The following is a 23,942-nucleotide window of genomic DNA, read 5'->3' as shown; positions in this document are numbered from 1 at the left end:
TATCTGATTTTTTTTCACAGGGCATTCACAATGTTTTCTCAATAGCAGAATTGTTAATTAATAATTAATTATAATTCACAAAGTGCTGAAATTCTGCCTTATGGGTCAGCAATGTCAATGCTGACTTTTACATTTTTTTTCTCTCGACTGAGGTTGTGCTGCCGTAAGCCAAAGGCCCGAGCTTTCTCCAAAGCTCCCCCTCCTCTCCTTATGGTGCTGATTGTCACTGGGATATGGTTCCACAGGCACAAACTGTTCTAGTACGTCACCCATTCTTCATGTTTGAGTCTAGGTAGTGAATGTTGATGGAACATTTGAAAAGGGCAGGTATTTAAACCAAGCCCACTTCTTTCTCATCCAACATCCATGCATGCAACACTTCCCAGCAGGAGTCACTGGAAATCCTGGCTGCTTTTCCCCGTTCCTGCCCCAGGGTCACTGTGGCCAACAGTGTGTGCATGTATGTGTGCGTACCCATGTGTGTGTGTGCGTTGAGGGGGTACTTTTTATTCAAAATACTCCCCTTTTTATAGAACAAAATGAAACGCTCATTAGGAATTTCTGCAACTTGCTTTTTAGAAAATATATGAATTTGCCATCATGGAGATGCTCAAGTGGGGCTTCCTTCTTGTTAGGCCCCTGTAGTGACATAATTTATCATGAATTGCCCTGTGCCTCTCGGAGAAGTGTCCTTTACAAACAGTGGGGGGCAAGGGATGGTCTTCACACCGGCCTGAAGGTCACTCCAAAAATGTCTGATCCAGGAAAAGAACACTATAGGCTGGGGGTTCAGGTTTCTTTGTGTTAGTTAAACCCTTGTAAACAATTTCACAACACCAAGTTATAGTCCAACAAATTTATTTTAAATTCCACAAGCTTTCGGAGGCTTCCTCCTTCCTCAGGAAACACCGTTCACCTGAGGAAGGAGGAAGCCTCCGAAAGCTTGTGGAATTTAAAATAAATTTGTTGGACTATAACTTGGTGTTGTGAAATTGTTTACAATTGTCAACCCCAGTCCATCACCGGCATCTCCACATCTTAGTTAAACCCGATACTGTTGGACCACCTGAATCTCTGAGTAATGAGCTCTACACTGAAATGTTGCAGCCTGGGCCGGCCGATGACTCCACATGTATTGTAAATTTAAGGAGACAGCAGTAATACATTCGGCAAAGCAGGAGGTATCCATCTCCTCCGTGTACACAAATGCTGTACACAAAGGCTCTGTCAGACGAGAAGGGCAGAGGATTAATCGTGCGGTGGTGTTGGAATGCATGGTGCCAAATGGGTGGGCAGCATCACATTGCCTCAACCATTGTCTTCAGCTCTTGGTCTTAGCCAGGCTGTGCAGAGACTAGCTTCTTAGCGCTGGGATCTCTCTGCAACATCAAGGATTGTGGATTGACCTCCATATCTGGAGGAGAAACGGCTCTGGATTAATTCCTTTCGGATCCCTGTAGTTTTCACTACCAGAACTCCTGACTTTATCTCTAGTGATGTTAATCCAGCTTCCTCAAAGGTACAGCATGGGTTAGAGAGAGAGGAAAGCTCCCTCTACACTATCCCATCAAACACTCCCAGGCAGGTGCAGCATGGGTTAGATACAGAGTAAAGCTTCCTCTACACTGTCCCATCAAACACTCCCAGGGCAGATACAGCATGGATTCGAAAACTGAAGAAAGCTCCTTCTACACTGTCCCATTAAACACTCCAAGGGAAAGTACAGCATGGGTTAAAATACTATATTGCTTGTCATATTCTGCAATGTAAAGTCGCCTGGTCCAATGGAATTGCTGGTTTGCTTCTAACGCAGTTTAGCCCCCAGTGCGGAGACCTGCCTGAGCAGTAATGGATCACACTCCAGCCCATTCTCATCCCGTTATCTTGCAGAGCAAGACATAATCCTGTCAGTAGATTTCCTACTTGGGCAATATGTTCAGTATATAAGAAATGTTACACCTGACTGAGCTGTTTGCCGTTCACCAGCTCTTTTCTTTGATCTCTATATATCGCTGTATAAAGCCTACTATTTTGCAATGGAGCAACCTTGATATACTAAGGAGCTTTGAGACTCTGGCCTTTAGCTACAAGCTAGAGAGTCGAGGGCTGTGAGAGAGGATTGCTGAAAGGAGGGTGTGAACCAGACACAGACAGAAACAGACAGCTGGAGTAACAGAGCGAGTCTGACAGATGCACAGAAAGATCACGAGTGAGAGGGACAGGGGGTGAGTTTCACTGCCATTGAGAGGGACAGCGAGAACTGAATGCTTTTCATTTAGACTCTGAATCATTTCAACATAGTCCCAGACAAGAGTGAATCATTCCATTTTACCCAGTGTGTACTGTACATGTACAGGAGCTGACACTGAGTATACACCAACACGTACCGTAATTTGCTGGGGCCAGTTAACAAGTGCAATTTTCTAGCCCTGCATTGGGAAAATGTTAATCTAATTCTGGGATTTTCGTAATTCGTTTGAGTGTTAAGTCCATAATAAGGTTGAATTCTCTGGTGAGTCATTTCAAAAGTGGAATAGAACTTACATCAGCAAAAAAACAAAGGCACCTGCACATAAACACGCATTGTTAGTTCATTTTTGGAAGGACTAACCTAGATATTTGGCACTAAACGATTGATGGTGATCCTGCACAGAACTACCATGGTTAATCATTATAACAACAGGGAGAACCTGCACTTGAGGGTTCAGTGTGTAAATGCACCACCTGGTGCAGTGCTGAGCCAGAGAGACCAGGAAGGTCCCAGCTTCCATCCCTGGCCTGTCCTGAGTTTGCTGACCTGAGGCAGGATGGTGATAAGGATGGATAACATTGTCCTCAGTGCCCAGGGTTAGGCAGGGTAACGTCAGTCAGGGTTCCTGCTCCTGATTATTACCCAGAGACTCCTGGTGCAAGCTGCATGTATCTAGATGTGGGGAAGGACTGGGTCAGGCTCGGCTGTGATGCCCCTGACAATTGGTAGTCTTACCAACAGTTGCCATTAACCTTGCAGTGGTCACTCGAATGAGGTGCTGGATAACAGCTAGCGCTTGTGGAGTCAGTGCCTGCTGGGGGGGAGGAAGGCAGGGAAAATAGAACAAAGGATCCAACATTGACCCCTCTGAAGAGGGTGAGATGAAAAGTTTACCTTTTATTAATAACTCACTCACAGCTTCCATCTGTGGGGGGGGAGTGGAAATTTTTCTGAAAGTGAAATCGTTGGGTTTGCACAGGCTGCATTGAGCAGAAAGAACACACTGCTGATAGGGACTTGACTTAGCATTTCTAGTCACAAACTCTGTACCTTTGCTATTGAATCCATCCACCTCCCTGGCCACTGTCTCAAGCTGAAGCAGACTGTTCGTAATCTCGGTGTCCTATTTGACCTTGAACTGAGCTTACGATCCCATATCTGCTTCATCACAAAGACCACCTACTTGCACCTCCATAACATTGCATGTCTCCACCCCTGCCTCAGCCCATCTGTTGCTGAAACCCTCATCCATGCCATTGTCACCTTCAGACTCGACTATTCCAATGCTCTCCTGGCCGGCCTCTCATTCTCCACCTTCCATAAACTTCACCTCATCCAAAACTCTGCTGCCTGTATCCTATCCCGCACCAGCACCCGCTCAACTATCACCATTCTACTTGCCGACCTACATTGGCTCCAGGGAAAGTTACCGCCTTCAGGAGACAAGGAGAAAAAATTGGGTTAACATAATTAAAGTCTCTGGGTGAATTTTCCAATGCGCACTCCCAGTACAGAGCCTCACCAAGCAGCAGCACTCCCCACGACATTCTGTTTTAATGGATGGAGGTCCCTATTTTTACAATTGGGGTTCCTGGTGGCGGTGGCGACTCCATGTCAAAAGCAGGGATTTGTACCGTTAACCCTTCTGTGACTTGGAGAGAATGGCTGTGTCTTGCAAACGCCTTTTGATAGCTCATGGTTGAACATTGGAAACGAAACCAATTTTTGACTGCAGTGAATTGATAGCGGCTGTCACTGAGCCACAGCATGATGCTAAATGATCGGCATGTTTCAGGATCAATAGCTTGGTTCACGTACATACAGTAAAAGCTCATTCACACATCTTCAATTAACGTACACACTTCAATCGATGCCAAAGGTGGACAAATTGGCAGCTTGTGCCAGACAATGAAAGCAATTACTGGTGGGAAATTAGAACCACATTTAGAATTATTCTCAATTACCTCGAGCTCGTCTTCTGTGGGACACACGTACCATGGGGACATTTGAGTAAAAGTAAACAGAGCCCGCACACCTAAAGGTTGAACTTGAGATTGCAACTCTGGGACAGGAATTTAAATGTGGATTTATTTTCCACTTTTCTCTCCTCTCCTTAAGGTGCTGCCTCATGGCTAGGGTCCAGTTCCACTTGGGGCGGTCAACATCCCAAGTGGCCATTCTTCTTGTGAGAGCCTAGTGAGCATCGGGGGCCTAATTGACTATGGAAGGCTTCACAACTGAGCCTGTTCCTGTCCTGACTTTGGGGAAAGAGTTCCTCTCAGCACTGTTTCTGGAAAATTCCTACTCCACCTGCTGGTACACTTCTGTAGGCTCGCACTTGGATGGTTTCACTCCCAGTTGTCCTAGTGCATCCTCAGGAATGGCTTCTTATCCCCCCCCCCCCCCATATGTCACGACCAGTGTCCCCCAAGGTTCTACTCTTGGCCTCCTCCTTCATCTACATTGTGCCCCTCAGTGACATCATCCATAAACGTGCACATGTTTCCTTACTTCTAGTGATGAGATCCAACACCCACCTTGACTCCACGACCATCTCAGTGCTGTCAGACTGCCTGCCCGACACCAAGTCGTGGATGAACCTTTCTTTAAACCGAAATTTGGGAAGATCAAAGCCAGACGCCAAAAACCTGCCCCCGACTCCATCCCCCTCCCTGTCCCATTGGACCCGAAGCTGACATCTTGGTTCTACCTCTTTATGTCGCCCTGCTCCACCCCCACCTCACTCATACTGCTGCTGAAACTCTTATCCACACTTTCATTACCTCCAGACTCAACTTCTCCAATGCCCTCCTGAGCTCCAACTCCCAAAGCTCCAATTCACACAAAAACTCTGCTGCCCGTTTCTGTCCTGCGCTAAGGCTAAGTCCTGGTCACCCATCATCCCCTTCCTCACCAAGCTCCACTGGCTCCTTGTTCTCCAGTGCATTTTAAAAAAATCATTTTACAGATGTAAAGGCCAGATGTAAAGATTCTCTGGCAAGGCCAGCATTTATTGCTCATTCCTAGTTGCCCTGAGAAGGTGTTGTTGAGCTGCCTTCTTGAACTGCTGGTGGTTTGATACAACTGAATGGCTCTTTAGTCCACTTCAGAGGGAAGTTGAGAGTCAACCACATTGGTGTGTGATTGGAGTCACATATAGGCCAGACCTGGTAAGGGCAGCAGGTTTCCTTCCCTAAAGATCATTCGTGAGCCAGTTGAGTTTTCACAACAATCTGACAGCTTCATGGTGACTTTTATTTTTACCAACTTCTTATTTCTAGATTTTTAAAAACTGACATGAACTCAGGTTCTTTGGATTACTACTCCAGTAACATAACCACTATACTACAGAATTAACAGACACATGCCAGATGAAATTTAACGCAGAGAAGTGTGACGTGATACATTTTGGGAGGAAGAATGAGGAGAGGCAATATAAACTAAATAGTACAATTTTAAAGGGGGTGCAGGAACAGAGAGACCTGGGGGTGCATATGCACAAATCTTTGAAGGTGGCAGGACAAGTTGAGAAGGCTTTAAAAAAGCATATGGGATCCTGGGCTTTATTAATAGAGTCATAGATTACAAAAGCAAGGAAGTTATGCTAAACCTTTTTAAAACACTGGTTAGGCTTCAGCTGGAGTATTGTGTTCAATTCTGGGCACCACACTTTAGGAAGGATGTCAAGGCCTTAGAGAGGGTGCAGAAGAGATTCACTAGGATGGTGTCAGGGACGAGGACTTCAGTTTTGTGGAGAGACTGGAGAAGCTGGGGTCGTTCTCCTTAGAACAGAGAAGGTTAAAGGGAGATTTGATAGAGGTGTTCAAAATCATGAACGGTTTTGACAGAGTAAATAAGGAGAAACTGTTTCCAGCGGCAGAAGGGTCGGTAACCAGAGGACACAGATTTAAGGTAATCGGCAAAAGAGCCAGAGGTGACATGATGAAACATTTTTTTACACAGCGAGTTGTAATGATCTGGAATGCACTGCCTGAAAGGGTGGAGGAAGCAGATTCAATAATAACTTTCAAAAGGGAATTACATAAATACTTGAAGGGAAAAAATGTACACGACTACAGGGAAAGGGCAGAGGAATGTGACTAATTGGATAGGTCTTTCAAAGAGCTGGCACAGGCACGATGGGCCAAATGGCCTCCTCCTGTGTTGTACCTACGATGATACTATGACACTATCTTACCCAGCATCAGATTCAAAATCATTGTCCTTATTGATAAGTCCCTCTGTAGGCTACTAACTATGACCTCGTGCATCCCCTTTCCCAGTGCCTTCAGCCATCTCGGCCCCACTTTCTGGAACTCCCTCCCTAAAACCCCTTTTTGTCTGTGTTTTTTGCCACCTCCACCAACTCATCATGTGTTGCTTGCCATTGGCTTCCTATGATGGTTTCTATGTTAAAAAATTGTGAAATTTTGAAATCCCCCTTCTGTGTTTACAGTGTCACTAACATGGACCAGGCCGCATCTTAGCCACTGATATCCAGATCCACAGGGCTCACTGGACATTGATCAGGTGCAGGATCCCTTCTGGTTTTTCCCTCTCCTTAGCCCAGGAGCACGGGGGCAACTGTAGAAATGAAAACAAAACACTGTAACTGGTGGAAATCTGAAATAAAAACAGCAAGCGATGTAAATACGCAGCAGGTCTATGAAGAGAAAGGACAGGTTATGACACGTCCGGTGTGAATACCAAAAGATGAGCAGACATTCTAGTAAGTTTGGGATAAAATAAAAATAGACCAGGCGAGAAGTAGAGAATTAACAGATACACGAATCACGGAGAGGGACGGCCGATTACCTCCATCTCTGGGATTGGCGCACCTGTTGATTATCTCCCCTCCATCTCCCTTTTCTTTTTTCCAACCTCACTAAAATGCCTTTATGTATTTCAGTCTTCAATTCCAATAAGGCCACACACCTGAAACATTAATCCTTGTTTTCTGGACACCAGTCTAATACCAGTGCCAAAGTGCAGACCACCTGGAAGAGTTAATGAATGGCTCAACGAGTTGTATCACTGAGTGATGAAGTTCTATAGTTCAGGAAGGTCCCAGGGTCGATTCCCAATTCCTACTGAGATATGCAGTTATAAGGATACTCTCTGGGTGAGGAAGGGGAAAAGTGACGAAGGGTTCCTGCTCCTGATGACAATGTTTCATGGGACAGTGTGGTGGGAGTTTCACTCTGTATCTAACCTGTGCTGTACCTGCCCTGAGAGTGTTTGCTGGGACAGTGTAGAGGAAGCTTTACTCTGTATCTAACCAGTGCTGTACTTTCCTGGGAGTGTTTGATTGGACAGTGCAGAGGGAGCTTTACACTTTATCTAACTCGTGCTGTACCTGCCCTGGGAGTGTTTGATGGGACAGAATAGAGGGAGCTTTACTCTGTACCTAACCCGTGCTGTACCTGCCCTGGGAGTGTTTGATGTTGAGTGGCTGGAATGCAAATTGTACTATTCCTAGCATTTACATCTCTCACTCTAATGAATACAAAATCCCTAGAAGCTGAGAGATTGTTTTCCCTGGCTGGAGAGTCTAGAACTAGGGGTCATAGTTGCAGGATAAGGGGTCGGCCATTCAAGACTGAGATGAAGAAGAATTTCTTCACGCAGAGGGTTGTGAATCTTTGGAATTCTCTACCCCAGAGGGCTGTGGATGCTGAGTCATTGAGTATATTCAAGGCTGAGATAGATAGATTTTTGGACTCGAGGAATCAAGGGATATGGGGATCTGTCGAGAAAGTGGAGTTGAGGTCGAAGATCAGCCATTATCTGATTGAATGGCAGAGCAGGCTCGAGGGGCCGTATGGCCTACTCCTGCTCCTATTTCTTATGTTCTTATGTTCTACCCTCACTTCATTTTCCTTGCCTGTGGCTCCGATCATGAAACATTGCACTTTGCATTGTAAAAGTAAATCAATCAAAGATGCACGTCCTGAAGGAGACACAAAAAAGACAGATTGGAGCTTCCTCAGGAGACTTTATAGGCCAATCTGATATGGGTGAAAGGAACTGCAAAAAAAAACAGCAAACTCGAGCTGAATTTATCACAGAAATCATCTTCAAAAAAATCACAATTCATAAGCACAACACCTTTGGTAATCTGCAATATAGCTTAAAAATCATTCCTTTTTTTAAATTAATTACAGTCGTCTTAATAAAATTCTTCATTTCACAGGACTAACAATATAGCCCTATTATTTTTATATCTCTCTTCAATAAGAAACCAGTTTCCATTCTTCTCTTTTCCATTTAACTTTCGGCTATTGATATCCTCAAATGATTTCCTGATTTTCGTCCTTTTCCCAATCAAAGTCTTCTCCCGTAATCTGATGGAACATGATGTTGAAAGGCCGGTAAAATTTCCGCAGTCTATGGATTACGTCGGGATCTATTTTTGGATGAGTTCTCCCCTTGGATTTTCCGAGGCACCTCGGTATGCTGCTGTCCTCTGGTTTCTTCAGGCAAGGAAATCCCTTGGTTTTGTTGAAATAAAAATGTTTGTCCGTGACAATCCTCTTGAGGCCCAAGAAGTCCTGCACTTTGCCCATTTCTCCAGCCGGGTCAATGATGAGCCTCTCCCCGCTGACGAAATGGATTTGGGAGAGGGGAAAGAACTGGAGCCAGTTCTCCAGGTGCAAGGCGTAGATCCCAATGCGGATAGCACTCCAAGAGGCATCGATCAGGCCCAGGGTCCTGTTCTTAAAGGCCAGAACCTCAAAGGTTGGAATCTCAGGTTTTTTGGACAGTGTCTGGGTATAGTCTGAAATGGCTCTCGTCACCGGGTTCCTGACCACCACGATCAGCTTGGTGTCCTTTGCCATTGAGAAGATTCGCTTTGGTGCCTCTCTGGTAACAAAGTAACTGGGCGTTTTCTCCATGGTGATCTGACCATCCAACGTCTTGGGCATCAAACTTCTAAAGACAAAAAAAGATGGTCTCTTTTAGAACTAGATCTTTGTTTTATTTTCCAGTTTCTCTCCCCTCCCCTCCTGTAGGCAGTGACTCGTGCTGGAGTATGGTTCAATGGAACCTGCATGGTGTTCTGGCCTATACTTAACCCTCAACCAACATCACTAAAACAGATGTAGGGAAATATAAAAGCTGAACCCAGTCCTGTCCACCTGGACACACATTCCAGCAGGAAGCCTTCTGTAGCCCAGAGATCATTACTGCATCCCAACTGCAGTCACAGTTGAGAGCAGCTAACTCAGCGCAGACTGGAGATTGAACCAAGAACCTTCTCGTCAGTATGGCTCAGCACGAAACTGGGTGTGCCTTTACCCACTAACCCAGTGGGGGAGTTCTTAGCTTCGCCCACATAACCAGAGTCACTGCACTTTAACAGTAGGTCATTGTGTGAAACAATTTGAGATATTTCAGTCTGATCAGCTGCTCTGTGAAGTTGTATTTAATAGTTCATTGACTTACTCATCAATCAGAGAGGAAATAAAATAAATAGAAAAAAGAATTTGCATTTCTACAGCGTCTTTCACAACCTCAGGACGTCCCAAAGTGCTTTAAAACCAATGAAGTAGTTTTGAAGTGTAGTCACTATTGTAATGTAGGAAACACAGCAGCCAATTTGCAAACAGCAAGGTCCCACAAACAGCAATGTGATAAGTGACCAGATAATCTGTTTTAGTGACATTGGTTGAGGGATAAACATTAACCAGGAGAACTTCCCAACTCTTCTTCAAATAGTACCATGGGATTGTTTACTTCCACCTAGGAGGGCACATGGGGCCTCAGTTTAGCGTCTCATCTGAAAGTTACACCTCCGACAGTGCAGCGCTCCCATAATACTGTATTGGAGCGGTAGCCTGGTTTATGTGCTCATGTCTCTGGACTGGGGCTTAAACCCACAACCTTCTGACTCAGAAGCAAGAGTGCTACCACTGAGCCACGGCTGACACCTTAAACAATGCTGAGAATTTTGGCACTATTCCTGTCTCTGTCCCTGGTACTATCTGGGGTTCAGCTCCATTGGGCCCTGGTGACTCTGTCTGAGGTACAGTTCCATAGGCCCATGAGTCTCTCTGCAGTACAGTTCAATCGGCCCATGAGTCTCTGGGGTACAGTTCCATAGGGCCCATGAGTCTCTGGGGTACAGTTCCACGGGGCCCTGATTCTCTCTGGGGTACAGGTAACCCTTTCCAGTGAAAGCAATAACATTGCGTGTTTATAAAGCCCTACACCATTTTCATTGAGTCTGTGTTCGTCATCATATAATCCATTTACTGGATGTATGAGAACAAATTCTTTGTTAGAGTCACATCGTGTACTTTAAATACATCTACACTTAATAGCTTACTAAAGAATTGAAATTAATTTCTCTAGGCGGTTTGTCTCAGATTAATTACCTCCAGCACTTTTCCCAAGGCTAAGCAATTTCTTTATCTCTTTTTGAACAGAATCAATAATTCATCTTATACATAGCCTGTTACTGCGGCAGTGTTAGCTTAATAATTGTGGGTAGCTTGGGCTGTGCTTGCATGTCATAACACATTGAGATGATCTTTTGAATCGACTACGATGGTCACTATGCATGTCAGGACTCTGCATACTTTTTATGGGATGTTGTTAGGGATTAGATACTGCCAATCAGCCCAGATCCAGTCTCTAGGGTGTTGGAGATTCTGAGGGATCTGCAGTGGGTTATTCATAAGAACATAAGAACATAAGAAATAGGAGCAGGAGTAGGCCAATCGGCCCCTCGAGCCTGCTCCGCCATTCAATAAGATCATGGCTGATCTGATCCTAATCGCAAATCTAAATTCATGTCCAATTTCCTGCCCGCTCCCCGTAACCCCTAATTCCCTTTACTTCTAGGAAACTGTCTATTTCTGTTTTAAATTAATTTATTTAATGATGTAGCTTCCACAGCTTCCTGGGGCAGCAAATTCCACAGACCTACTACCCTCTGAGTGAAGAAGTTTCTCCTCATCTCAGTTTTGAAAGAGCAGCCCCTTATTCTAAGATTATGCCCCCTAGTTCTAGTTTCACCCATCCTTGGGAACATCCTTACCGCATCCACCCGATCAAGCCCCTTCACAATCTTATATGTTTCAATAAGATCGCCTCTCATTCTTCTGAACTCCAATGAGTAGAGTCCCAATCTACTCAACCTCTCCTCATATGTCCACCCCCTCATCCCCGGGATTAACCGAGTGAACCTTCTTTGTACTGCCTTGAGAGCAAGTATGTCTTTTCTTAAGTATGGAGACCAAAACTGTATGCAGTATTCCAGGTGCGGTCTCACCAATACCTTATATAACTGCAGCAATACCTCCCTGTTTTTATATTCTATCCCCCTAGCAATAAAAGCCAACATTCCGTTGGCCTTCTTGATCACCTGCTGCACCTGCATACTAACTTTTTGATCTTCTTGCACTAGGACCCCCAGATCCCTTTGTACTGCAGTACTTTCCAGTTTCTCGCCATTAAGATAATAACCTGCTCTCTGATTGTTCCTGCCAAAGTGCATAACCTCACATTTTCCAATATTGTATTGCATCTGCCAAATCTCCGCCCACTCACCCAGCCTGTCTATATCCCCCTGTAGGTTTTTTATGTCCTCCTCACTCTCCACTTTCCCTCCCATCTTTGTATCATCTGCAAACTTTGATATGTTACACTCGGTCCCCTCCTCCAAATCGTTAATATAGATTGTAAAGAGTTGGGGACCCAGCACCGACCCCTGTGGAACACCACTGGCTACTGGTTGCCAGTCCGAGAATGAACCATTTATGCCAACTCTCTGCTTCCTGTTAGATAACCAATCCTCCAACCATGCCAGAATATTACCCCCAATCCAGTGATTCTTTATCTTGAGCAATGATCTTTTATGTGGCACCTTGTCGAATGCCTTCTGGAAGTCTAAATACACTACATCCACTGCTTCCCCTTTATCCACCCTGTACGTTATGTCCTCAAAGAACTCAAGCAAATTTGTCAGACATGACTTCCCCTTCGTAAAGCCATGCTGACTATGTCCTATGAAATTATGTTTATCCAAATGTTCCGCTACTGTCTCCTTAATAATAGATTCCAAAATTTTACCCACCACAGATGTTAGGCTAACTGGTCTATATTCGATAGGGAGATCTGTCCATAGATCCACTGCCCAACTGCATTGATTGAAGATGGGTACAGCAGGGAAATTTCTATCTGCTTCATTCGCCTCAATGCATGTGGACTTGTGTAATTGGGAAATGGTATGTGTGTCTGTGGGTATACATGTATATCAATGGCTATGCGTGCATCTAGGCTAAATGGTGTGTGGTCCATGTGCATGTGTCTGTGGTTATAGGTGAGTGTTTATGGGTGGGTGTGTGCATGTCTGAGCGTGTTTGTCTATTGCAGTGTGCATATGGGCGTGTTTGTTTGTGTGTGTGTGTGTGTGTGTATGCGTGTGTGTCAATGTATGTGTGTTTCTATGTGTCAGTGTATGTGTGTCTATGTGCCTATGGGTGTGTATCAATGTATATGTGCTCACTAACTGGTTTTCAGTATTGAATACCAGTGACTGCAGGGTGAGTGCATGACACCATGGAGTAAAGGTCTGCACAGGGGGACACAGCAAAGTGTACGAATGCAGTGGTTATAGGGGATTCAGGCAGACAAGCATTTCTGCAACCGCCAACGTGAATCCCGCATGGTGTGGGCTTCCCTGGTGTCAGGGTAAAGGTCATCAATAAGAAGGTGCAGAACATTCTGGGGGGGAAGGAGAACAGCCAGAAGTCGTGGCCCATGTGGGAACCAATGACATAGGAAGGAAAAGGGTTGAGGTCCTGCAGTCAGAGTTTCAGGAGCTAGGGAGGAAGTTAAAAAGCAGGATCTCAAAAGTAGTAATCTCTGAATTGCTCCCAATGCCATGTGCTAGTGAGCATAGGAACAGTAGGATAAGACATGTTAACGCGTGGCTAGAGAAATGGTGCAAGAGGGAGGACTTCAGATTCCTGGGGTATTGGGACCAGTACTGGGACAGGGAGGACCTGTTCAAGAAAGACGGGTTGCACCTCAACAGAACTAGGACCAATGTCCTCATGGGGAGTTTAACTAGTGCTGTGGGGGAGGGTTTAAACTAATTTGTCAGGGGGGTGGGCACCAGGATGGAACATTGGAGAGGAGAAACAAGGTGCACAGAGGACCAGGAGAGACAAATAGCACTAGAGCAAAGAATAGTTCAGAAATTGGGGGGGATCAGACAGGGGGCAAATGTAAGGCAGTCTAAGATGAGTTTGGAGTGCATGTGCGTAAATGCACGTAACATGGTAAATAAGGTTGGTGAGCTGCAAGCACAAGTCGCCACATGGGACAATGAAGTAGCGGCAATAACGGACCTGGCTTAAAGAAGGGAAGGGTTGGGAACTTAATATTTCTAGCTACAAGGTATTCAGGAAAGATAGGGAAGGGAAAAAGAAATGGGGGGTGGCAGTACTGATCAAAGAAACTATTATAGCACTGGAAAGGGATGATGTTGTTGAGGGGTCAAAGACAGAATCTATTTGATTAGAATTAAGGAACAATAGAGGAGCTATTATGCTGCTGGCTGTATACTATAGGTCATCAAATAGTGGGAAGGAGATAGAGGAGCAAATTTGTAGGCAAATTACAGAAAGTTGCGATAATGGGGGACTTCAATTATCCCAATGTAGACTGGGATAGTAACAGTGTAAAGGGCAAAAGAGGGGGAGGATTTCATGAAATGTGTACAAGAGAACTTTCTTGATCAGTGTGTTTCCAGCCCAACAAGGAAGGAAGCAGTGCTGAATCTAGTGCTGATTAATGAAATGGGGCAAGTGGAGCATGTTTCAGTGGGGGAGCATTTGGGAAACAGTGATCGTATCATCAGGTTTAGAAAAGGACAAGGAACAAACAAGCGTAAAAATACTTAACTAGAGGAGGGCTAACTTCAAAGAGTTAAAAAGGGATCTTCCCAGATGGATAGGAATCAAAAATTGGAAGGCAAAACAGTAATTGAACAATGGGAGATCTTCAAGGACGAGTTGGTTCGGATACAGAGTAGACACATTCCCACTACAGGGAAAGGAAGGGCATTCAAAGCTACAGCTCCCTGGATGACTAAAGATATCGAGATTAAAATCAAACAGAAAAAGGAGGCTTATGAAAAATGTAAGGTTCATAATATAGTACAAAACCAAGCTGAATACAGAAAGTACAGAGAAGATCAAAAAAAGGAAATAAGAGGGGCATAGAGAGTATGAGAATGGATTAATGACTAACATAAAAGGGAATCCAAAGGTCTTTTATAAACATATAAATAGGAAAAGGATAGACAAAGGGTGGGGCCGATTAGGGACAAAAAAGGAGATTTTCTTGTGGAGGTAGAGGGTATGGCTGAGGTACTAAATGAATACTTTGCATCTGTCTTTACGAGAGAAGAGGATGCTGCCATTGTAGCAGGTAAAGGAGGAGGTAGTAGAGATATTGGATAGGATAAAAATAAAGAGGAGGTACATAAAAGGTTGGCAGTACTCAAAGTAGAAAAGTCACCAGGTCCAGATGGGATGCATCCTAGGTTACTGAGGGAAGTAAGGGTGGAAATTGCAGAGGTTCTGGCCACAATCTTCTAATCCTCCTTAGATATGGGAGCGGTGCCAGAGGACTGGAGGATTGCAAATGTTACACCCCTGAACAAAAAAGGGGAGAGGGATAAACCCTCCAATTACAGGCCAGTCAGCCTAATGTTTTAGAGACAATAATCTGGGACTAAATTAAATGGCACTTGGAAAAATATAGGCTAATAAATGAAAGTCAACACGGATTTGTTGAAGGCAAATTGTGTTTGATTAACTTGATTGAGTTCTTCGATGAAGTAACGGAGAGGGTTGATGAGGGTAGCACGGTTGATGTTGTGTATATGGACTTTCAAAAGGCGTTTGATAAAGTACCACATAATAGACTTGTTAGTAAAATTAAAGCCCATGGGATTAAAGGGACAGTGGCAGCATGGATACGAAATTGGCTAAGGGATACAAAGCAGAGAGTAGTGGTGAATGATTGTTCTTCAGACTGGAGGGAAGTATACAGTGGTGTTCCCCAGGGGTCAGTATTAGGACCACTGCTCTTTTGATATACAGGGAAACATGTAAAACTTGGAAATCTAAAGGACTTGCATCAGGTTTCCTTTATTTGCAGGTGTCCTTATTTTCAAAATGGCCATTGCATGTACATTAAACCAGATAAGCCAAATATCCCAGGATTGGCTGTATCTCCTGCAGCGTTCCTTCCTTTTTTCACCCTCACCTGGGATCATGCCTAATTCTGGAGCCCTGCCAGCAGGATGTGATTTCAGTTCATTTTCTGTTCATTGGGTTTTCTAGTTCATGCCATCCCGGGGTCCTTTCCCATTGATCCTGGGATCCTAATCCTGGGATCTGCTATATTGGCAGCCTGCACAGGGCAAGGTGGATTCTGTAGGGCCGGAGATCCCAGCCAAATTGGGGGGGATTAATGTCCTGCAGACCCCAGTCCGGGACCCCCCTCCATGTGCTGCAGCTGCTAATGTTTGAAGTGCTGGGGAGGGTGGGTAGTGGGCTGTTCGCAGTTCATCTGTATCTGACGCACTGGTGCAGTAGGGTTGCCAACTTTGGTTGGAGGCATTCCTGGAGGTTTGATCATGTGACGTCAGATCACATGACATTGGATCACATGAGATCAGATCAAGTGACTTCTGCAAATGTGATTGGATTTACATTATAAAGATTGGATTGCCTGTAATTGAGAATCTTTATCTGTGGTTTCGCGCCAGCAACTGTTGTGTGAGAAGTTCCAAGAATCAGGAGGCCACCTGTGAGCAGGCGAAGAGGGGGAAACCGAGGGCGGGGAAAAGGGAAAACCATTCTCTCCATTTCTCCCCCACATTTCCCAGTCTTCATCTCTCCCCTGAGTCCCCAATCCCCAGTCCCACCCTCCCCCGAGCCCCCAATCCTCAGTCTCCATCTCTCCCCTGAGCCCCCATTCCCCAGTCTCCATCTCCCCTCCGAGCCCCCAATCACCAGTCTCCATTTCTCTCCCCCGAACCCCCATTCCTCGGTCCCCCTCTTCTCCCGAGCTCCCATTGCCCAGTCTCCCTCTCTCCCCCCCCCCCCGAGCCCCCATTCCCCAGTTTCCCTCTTCCCGAGCCCCCATTCCCCAGTCTCTCTCTCTCCCTGAGCCCCCATTCCCCAGTCTCCATCTCTCCCCCGAGCTCCTATTCCCCAGTCCCCCTCTTCTACCGAGCCCCCATTCCCTAGACTCTCCCTCCCCTGAGCCCCCATTCCTCAGTCTCCCTCTCCCCTGAGCCCGCATTCCCCAGTCTCCCTCTCCCCCTTCCCCAGTCTCCCACTCCCCCCAATTCTTGAGCCCCCTGCAATTTCAAGGACCTCCACCGCCCCACCCCCACCCCCCCCCACCCCGGCCGTTAGTTCCCGGCTTTTGTGGAATGAGAAGTCCTTTACCCAGCATCCATAGTGGCAGAGAAACTGCTCTATTCCTGGGACAGAACCGTGCAAGCATTCAATCCCAGAGATAGAGAGGTTTCTCGGCCGCTATGGATGCTGGGTAAAGAGGCCACCGTTACAGAAAAGCCGTTTCTTTCACCCGCTGCTGCCTCGTGCTTACCTGCATGTCCCACGTTTTAAGTTGTAAACGGACTTGGTGCATTGAAGGTTGTCCGTAGATCATAATTTGAGAGGGTCCGTGGTTTCAAGGTGGAGCTTGTATCTATTACAATGTACGTTATTTGGGACTGTCAATAAATGTCCTTTTTTTGGGAGTGTCCGTTTGTATAGGTTTCACTGTATATTAATCACCTAGACTTGGGTATACAGGGCATAATTTCAAAGTTTGCAGATGACATTAAATTTGGAAATGTAATAAGCAATGAGGAGGATAGTAACAGACTTCAGGAGGACATGGACAGAATGGTGAAATGGGCAGACACATGGCAAATGAAATTTAACGCAGAGAAGTGTGAAGTGATGCATTTTGGTAGGAAGAATGAGAAGAGGCAATATAAACTAAATAGTACAATTTTAAAGGGGGTGCAGGAACAGTGAGACCTTGGGGGTGTGTGTACACAAATCTTTGAAGGTGGCAGGACAAGTTGAGACGGCTGCTAAAAAGCATAAGGGATCCTGGGCTTTATTAATAGATGTGGAGATGCCGGTGATGGACTGAGGTTGACAATTGTAAACAATTTTACAACACCAAGTTATAGTCCAACAAATTTATTTTAAATTTCACAAGCTTTCGGAGGTTTCCTCCTTCCTCAGGTGAATGTTGTGGAAATGAAATCTTCGAATCCTACGTATTTATAAATCACAGAACAATGCCTGGTGATTACTGCCCGTTTCCAAGGCAATCACAGTGAGCAGACAGAGAGGTGTCACCTACAAGGCCACCGAATATACAAACCCCCCAAAAAGAAAGAGAGAGATAGGCAGAGACATAGAGACATCCGGAAGGAAGACAGCAAATGACCCGTTATATTAAAAACAGATGACATTTGTTCGGTGGTGGGGTTACGTGTAGCGTGACATGAACCCAAGATCCCGGTTGAGGCCGTCCTCATGGGTGCGGAACTTGGCTATCAATTTCTGCTCGACGATTTTGCGTTGTCGTGTGTCTCGAAGGCCGCCTTGGAGTATGCTTACCCGAAGGTCGGTGGCTGAATGTCCTTGACTGCTGAAGTGTTCCCCGACTGGGAGGGAACCCTCCTGTCTGGCGATTGTTGTGCGGACAGACAGGAGGGTTCCCTCCCAGTCGGGGAACACTTCAGCAGTCAAGGACATTCAGCCACCGACCTTCGGGTGAGCATACTCCAAGGCGGCCTTCGAGACACACGACAACGCAAAATCGTCGAGCAGAAATTGATAGCCAAGTTCCGCACCCATGAGGATGGCCTCAACCGGGATCTTGGGTTCATGTCACGCTACACGTAACCCCACCAACGAACAAATGTTATCTGTTTTTAATATAACGGGTCATTTGCTGTCTTCCTTCCGGATGTCTCTATGTCTCTGCCTATCTCTCTCTTTTTTTTGGGGGGGGTTTGTATATTCGGTAGCCTTGTAGGTGACACCTCTCTGTCTGCTCACTGTGATTGCCTTGGCAACGGGCAGTAATAACCAGGCATTGTTCTGTGATTTATAAATACGTAGGATTCGAAGATTTCATTTCCACAACATTCACCTGAGGAAGGAGGAAACCTCCGAAAGCTTGTGAAATTTAAAATAAATTTGTTGGACTATAACTTGGTGTTGTAAAATTGTTTACAATTTATTAATAGAGGCATAGAGTGCTAAAGCAAGGAAGTTATGCTAAAGCTTTATAAAATACTGGCTAGGCCTCAGCTGGAGTACTGTGATCTAGTTTGGGCACCACACTTTAGAAAGGATGTCAAAGCCTTAGAGAGGGAGCAGAAGAGATTTACTAGAATGGTGTCAGGGATGAGGGACTTCAATTATGTGGAGAGACTGGGGAATCTGGGATTGTTCTTCTTACAGCAGAGAAGGTTAAGAGGAGATTTGATAGAGGTGTTCAAAATCATTAACGGTTTTGATAGAGTAAATAAAGAGAAACTATTTCCAGCGGCAGAAGGGTTGGTAACCAGTGGACACAGATCTAAGGTGATTGGCAAAAGAACCAGAGGCGAAATGAGGAAAAAAATTTTTACACAGCGAGTTGTTGTGATCTGGAATTCACAGCCTGAACGGGTGGTGGAAGCAGATTCAATGATAACTTTCAAAAGGTAATTGGATAAATACTTGAAGGGAAACATTTTACAGGGCTATGGGGAAAGAGCAGAGGAATGGGATTATTTGGATAGCTCCACCAAAGAGCCAGCACAGGCACAATGGGCCAAATGGCCGCCTTCTGTGCTGTATCATTCTCTGATTCTGTGTCTGTGTGTGTGTCTATGGATCTGTTTCCTGAATGGGAGCACACATCTACATTTTTTTTTATTCGTTCATGGGATGTGGGCGTCGCTGGCAAGGCCTGCATTTATTGCCCATCCCTAATTGCCCTCGAGAAGGTGGTGGTGAGCCGCCTTCTTAAACCGCTGCAGTCTGTGTGGTGACGGTTCTCCCACAGTGCTGTTAGGTAGGGAGTTCCAGGATTTTGACCCAGCGACGATGAAGGAACGGTGATATATTTCCAAGTCGGGATGGTGTGTGACTTGGAGGGGAACGTGCAGGTGGTGGTGTTCCCATGTGCCTGCTGCTCTTGTCCTTCTAGGTGGTAGAGGTTGTGGGTTTGGGAGGTGCTGTCGAAGAAGCCTTGGCGAGTTGCTGCAGTGCATCCTGTGGATGGTACACACTGCAGGCACTGTGCACCGGTGGTGAAGGGAATGAATGTTTAGGGTGGTGGATGGGGTGCCAATCAAGCGGGCTGCTTTGTCCTGGATGGTGTCGAGCTTCTTGAGTGTTGTTGGAGCTGCACTTATCCAGGCAAGTGGAGAGTATTCCATCACACTCCTGACTTGTGCCTTGTAGATGGTGGAAAGGCTTTGGGGAGTCAGGAGGTGAGTCACTCGCCGCAGAATACCCAGCCTCTGACCTGCTCTTGTAGCCACAGTATTTATATGGCTGGTCCAGTTAAGTTTCTGGTCAATGGTGACCCCCAGCATGTTGATGGTGGGGGATTCGGCGATGGTAATGCCATAGAATGTCAAGGGGAGGTTGTTAGACTCTCTCTTGTTGCAGATAGTCATTGCCTGGCACTTGTCTGGCGCGAATGTTACTTGCCACTCATGAGCCCAAGCCTGGATGTTGTCCAGGTCTTGCTGCATGCGGGCTCGGACTGCTTCATTATCTGAGGGGTTGCGAATGGAACTGAACACTGTGCAATCATCAGCGAACATCCCCATTTCTGACCTTATGATGGAGGGAAGGTCATTGATGAAGCAGCTGAAGATGGTTGGGCCTAGGACACTGCCCTGAGGAACTCCTGCAGCAATGTCCTGGGGCTGAGATGATTGGCCTCCAACAACCACTACCATCTTCCTTTGTGCTCGTTATGACTCCAGCCACTGGAGAGTTTGCCCCCTGATTCCCATTGACTTCAATTTTATTAGGGCTCCTTGGTGCCACACTCGGGTCAAATGCTGCCTTGATGTCAAGGGCAGTCACTCTCACCTCACCCCTGGAATTCAGCTCTTTTGTCCATGTTTGGACCAAGGCTGTAATGAGGTCTGGAGCCGAGTGGTCCTGGCGGAACCCAAACTGAGCATCGGTGAGCAGGTTATTGGTGAGTAAGTGCCGCTTGATAGCACTGTCGACGACACCTTCCATGACTTTGCTGATGATTGAGAGTAGACAGATGGGGCGGTAATTGGCCGGATTGGATTTGTCCTGCTTTTTGTGGACAGGACATACCTGGGCAATTTTCCACATTGTCGGGTAGATGCCAGTGTTGTAGCTGTACTGGAACAGCTTGGCTAGAGGCGCAGCTAGTTCTGGAGCACAAGTCTTCAGAACTACAGCTGGGATGTTGTCGGGGTCCATAGCCTTTGCTGTATCCAGTGCACTCAGCTGTTTCTTGATATCACGAGAAGTGAATCGAATTGGCTGAAGACTGGCTTCTGTGATGGTGGGGATATTGGGAGGAGGCCGAGATGGATCATCCACTCGGCACTTCTGGCTGAAGATGGTTGCAAACGCTTCAGCCTCGTCTTTTGCACTCACGTGCTGGACTCCGCCATCATTGAGGATGGGGATGTTTACAGAGCCTCCTCCTCCCGTTAGTTGTTTAATTGTTCACCACCATTCACGACTGGATGTGGCAGGACTGCAGAGCTTTGATCTGATCTGTTGGTTGTGGAATCGCTTAGCTCTGTCAATAGCATGTTGCTTCCGCTGTTTAGCATGCATGTAGTCCTGAGTTGTAGCTTCACCAGGTTGGCACCTCATTTTTCGGTACACCTGGTGCTGCTCCTGGCATGCTCTTCTACACTCCTCATTGAACCAGGGTTGATCCCCTGGCTTGTTGGTAATGGTAGAGTGAGGAATATGCCAGGCCATGAGGTTACAGATTGCGCTGGAATACAATTCTGCTGCTGCTGATGGCCCACAGCACTTCATGGATGCCCAGTTTTGAGCTGCTAGATCTGTTCTGAATCTATCCCATTTAGCATGGTGGTAGTGCCACACAACACATTGGATGGTATCCTCAGTGTGAAGACGGGACTTCGTCTCCACGAGGACTGTGCGGTGGTCACTCCTACCAATACTGTCACGGACAGATGCATTTGCGACAGGTAGAATGGTGAGGACGAGGTCAAGTAGGTTTTTCCCTCGTGTTGGTTCGCTCACTACCTGCCGCAGGCCCAATCTGGCAGCTCGGTCAGTCATGGTGCTACCGAGCCACTCTTGGTGATGGACATTGAAGTCCCCCACCCAGAGTACATTTTGTGCCCTTGCTACCCTCAGTGCTTCCTCCAAGTGGTGTTCAACATGGAGGAGGACTGATTCATCAGCTGAGGGAGGACGGTAGGTGGTAATCAGCAGGAGGTTTCCTTGCCCATGTTTGACCTGATGCCATGAGATTTCATGGGGTCCAAAGTCAATGTTGAGAACTCCCAGGGCCACTCCCTCCTGACTGTATATAACTGTACTGCCATCTCTGGTCGGGCTGTCCTGCCGGTGGGACAGGACATACCCAGGGATGGTGATGAGTCTGGAACGTTGGCAGAAAGGTATGATTCTGTGAGTATGGCTATGTCAGGCGTTTGCTTGACTAGTCTGTGGGACAGCTCTTCCAATTTTGGCGCAAGTCCCCAGATGTTAGTGAAATGTGCTGAAATGTGGTATAACTGATGAATCAGCTGTACCTGCCCTGGGAGTGTTTGATGGGAGAGTGTAGATGGAGGTTTACTCTGTATCTAACACATGCCTGACACAGGGTGCCTGAACGAATGGTATTCCCTACCCCCAGCACTACTTATCCCTGACTTTGCTAACGATCATGTTACATAGTGAAGTCCCAGCAACGATGAAGAAATGGTGCCATATGTCGAAGTTAGGATGTGTGTGTGACTTGGAGGGGAACTTGGAGATTACTGGATCCATGGCCCCTGATGGCATCTGGAAGAAAGTATACTCAACCTCGCTTACATATTCTGCATGAGTGCGTTCCAGCTGTAATAGGTACTAATGACTGATTCTCAACTCCTAACTCCTCACTGTAACACTCTCCATAACACACTCTTACTGTAACACTCGCTGTATAACACACTCTTACTGTAACACTCTCTGATATAACACACCCTCACTGTAACACTCTCTGTATAACACACTCTCACTGTAACATGCTCTGTATAACGTACCCTCATTGTAACACTATTTGATATAACACACCCTCACTGTAACACTCTCTGTATAACTCACCCTCACTGTAATACTCTTTGTATAACACACCCTCACTGCAACATTCTCTGTAAAACACCGTCACTGTAACATTCTCTGTATAACCACACCCTCACTGTAGTACACACTCTGAAATAACACACATTGTACACTGTCATAAAACACACACCTCAAGAATGGTGTGGCCCAGGATGGTGATTAGTATTTTGTTTTCAGCTTGTACCTTGTGTATGTCTCAGCGTCAGCTCCTACACACTAGGTAAAAGGGAATGACTCCTTCCTGTCTGTTACAGTATGGCTTGTGTGTACCTCAGCATCAACTCCTGTATGGATAGTTATCCTAGACTAAGAGGCCTCTGAACTCAGAGATATCATTGAGCCACACCACGTAAAAGGGGACGAATGATTCCTGTGTGGTACTGTATGACTTTTAGAAACTTTTTCCACTGGTGGGGGAGTGTAGGACAAAGGGACATAGCCTTAAAATCAGAGCCAGGCCATTCAGGAGAGAAGTTAGGAAACAATTCTTCACACAAAGGGTGGTAGAAGTGTGGAACTCTCTCCCACAAAAAGCAGCAGATGCTAGCTCAATTAATAATTTTAAATCTGAGATCAATAGATTTTTACTAGCCAAGGGTGTTAAGGGATATGGAGCCAAGGCAGGTAAATGGAGTTAGGGTATGGATCAGCCATGATCTCATTGAACGGCTGAACAGGCTCAAGGGCTGAATGGCCTACTCCTGTTCCTATGTTTTTTTAATTCATTCATGGGACGTGGGCATCGCTGGCTAAGCCAGCATTTATTGCCCATCCCTAATTGCCCTCGAGAAGGTGGTGGTGAGCCGCCTTCTTGAACCGCTGCAGTCCGTGTGGTGAAGGTTCTCCCACAGTGCTGTTAGGAAGGGAGTTCCAGGATTTTGACCCAGCGACGATAAAGGAACGGCGATATATTTCCAAGTCAGGATGGTGTGTGACTTGGAGGGGAACGTGCAGATGGTGATGTTCGCATGTGCCTGCTGCCCTTGTCCTTCTAGGTGGTAGAGGTCACGGGTTTGGGAGGTGCTGTCGAAGAACCCTTGGCAAATTGTTGCAGTGCATCTTGTAGATGGTACACACTGCAGCCACAGTGCACCGATAGTAGACGGAGTGAATGTTTAAGGTGGTGGATGGGGTGCCAATCAAGCAGGCTGCTTTGTCCTGGATGGTGTCGAGCTTCTTGAGTGTTGTTGGAGCTGCACTCATCCAGGCAAGTGGAGAGTATTCCTTCACACTCCTGACTTGTGCCTTGTAGATGCTGGAAA

General features: G+C 46.1%; 1 protein-coding gene across 1 annotated transcript in view; it reads right to left on the bottom strand.

The window, feature by feature from the left end:
- Window positions 1–8,377: 8,377 nt before the first annotated feature.
- The window catches only part of hs3st4 (heparan sulfate (glucosamine) 3-O-sulfotransferase 4), a 131,100-nt gene continuing 115,535 nt past the window's right edge, over window positions 8,378–23,942 (bottom strand). The window contains exon 2 of the mRNA XM_068003682.1: window positions 8,378–9,184. Within this exon, the coding sequence (XP_067859783.1) occupies window positions 8,542–9,184 (643 nt within the window). The 3' untranslated portion in view covers window positions 8,378–8,541. The remainder of the gene's footprint in view (window positions 9,185–23,942) is intronic.

The sequence above is a fragment of the Heptranchias perlo genome, chromosome 22 (assembly GCF_035084215.1).
Source record: "Heptranchias perlo isolate sHepPer1 chromosome 22, sHepPer1.hap1, whole genome shotgun sequence".
In the NCBI taxonomy this organism is placed as follows: domain Eukaryota; kingdom Metazoa; phylum Chordata; class Chondrichthyes; order Hexanchiformes; family Hexanchidae; genus Heptranchias; species Heptranchias perlo.
The sequence above is the reverse complement of the archived record's forward strand: the minus strand, read 5'-3'. Positions and strand labels throughout refer to the sequence as shown.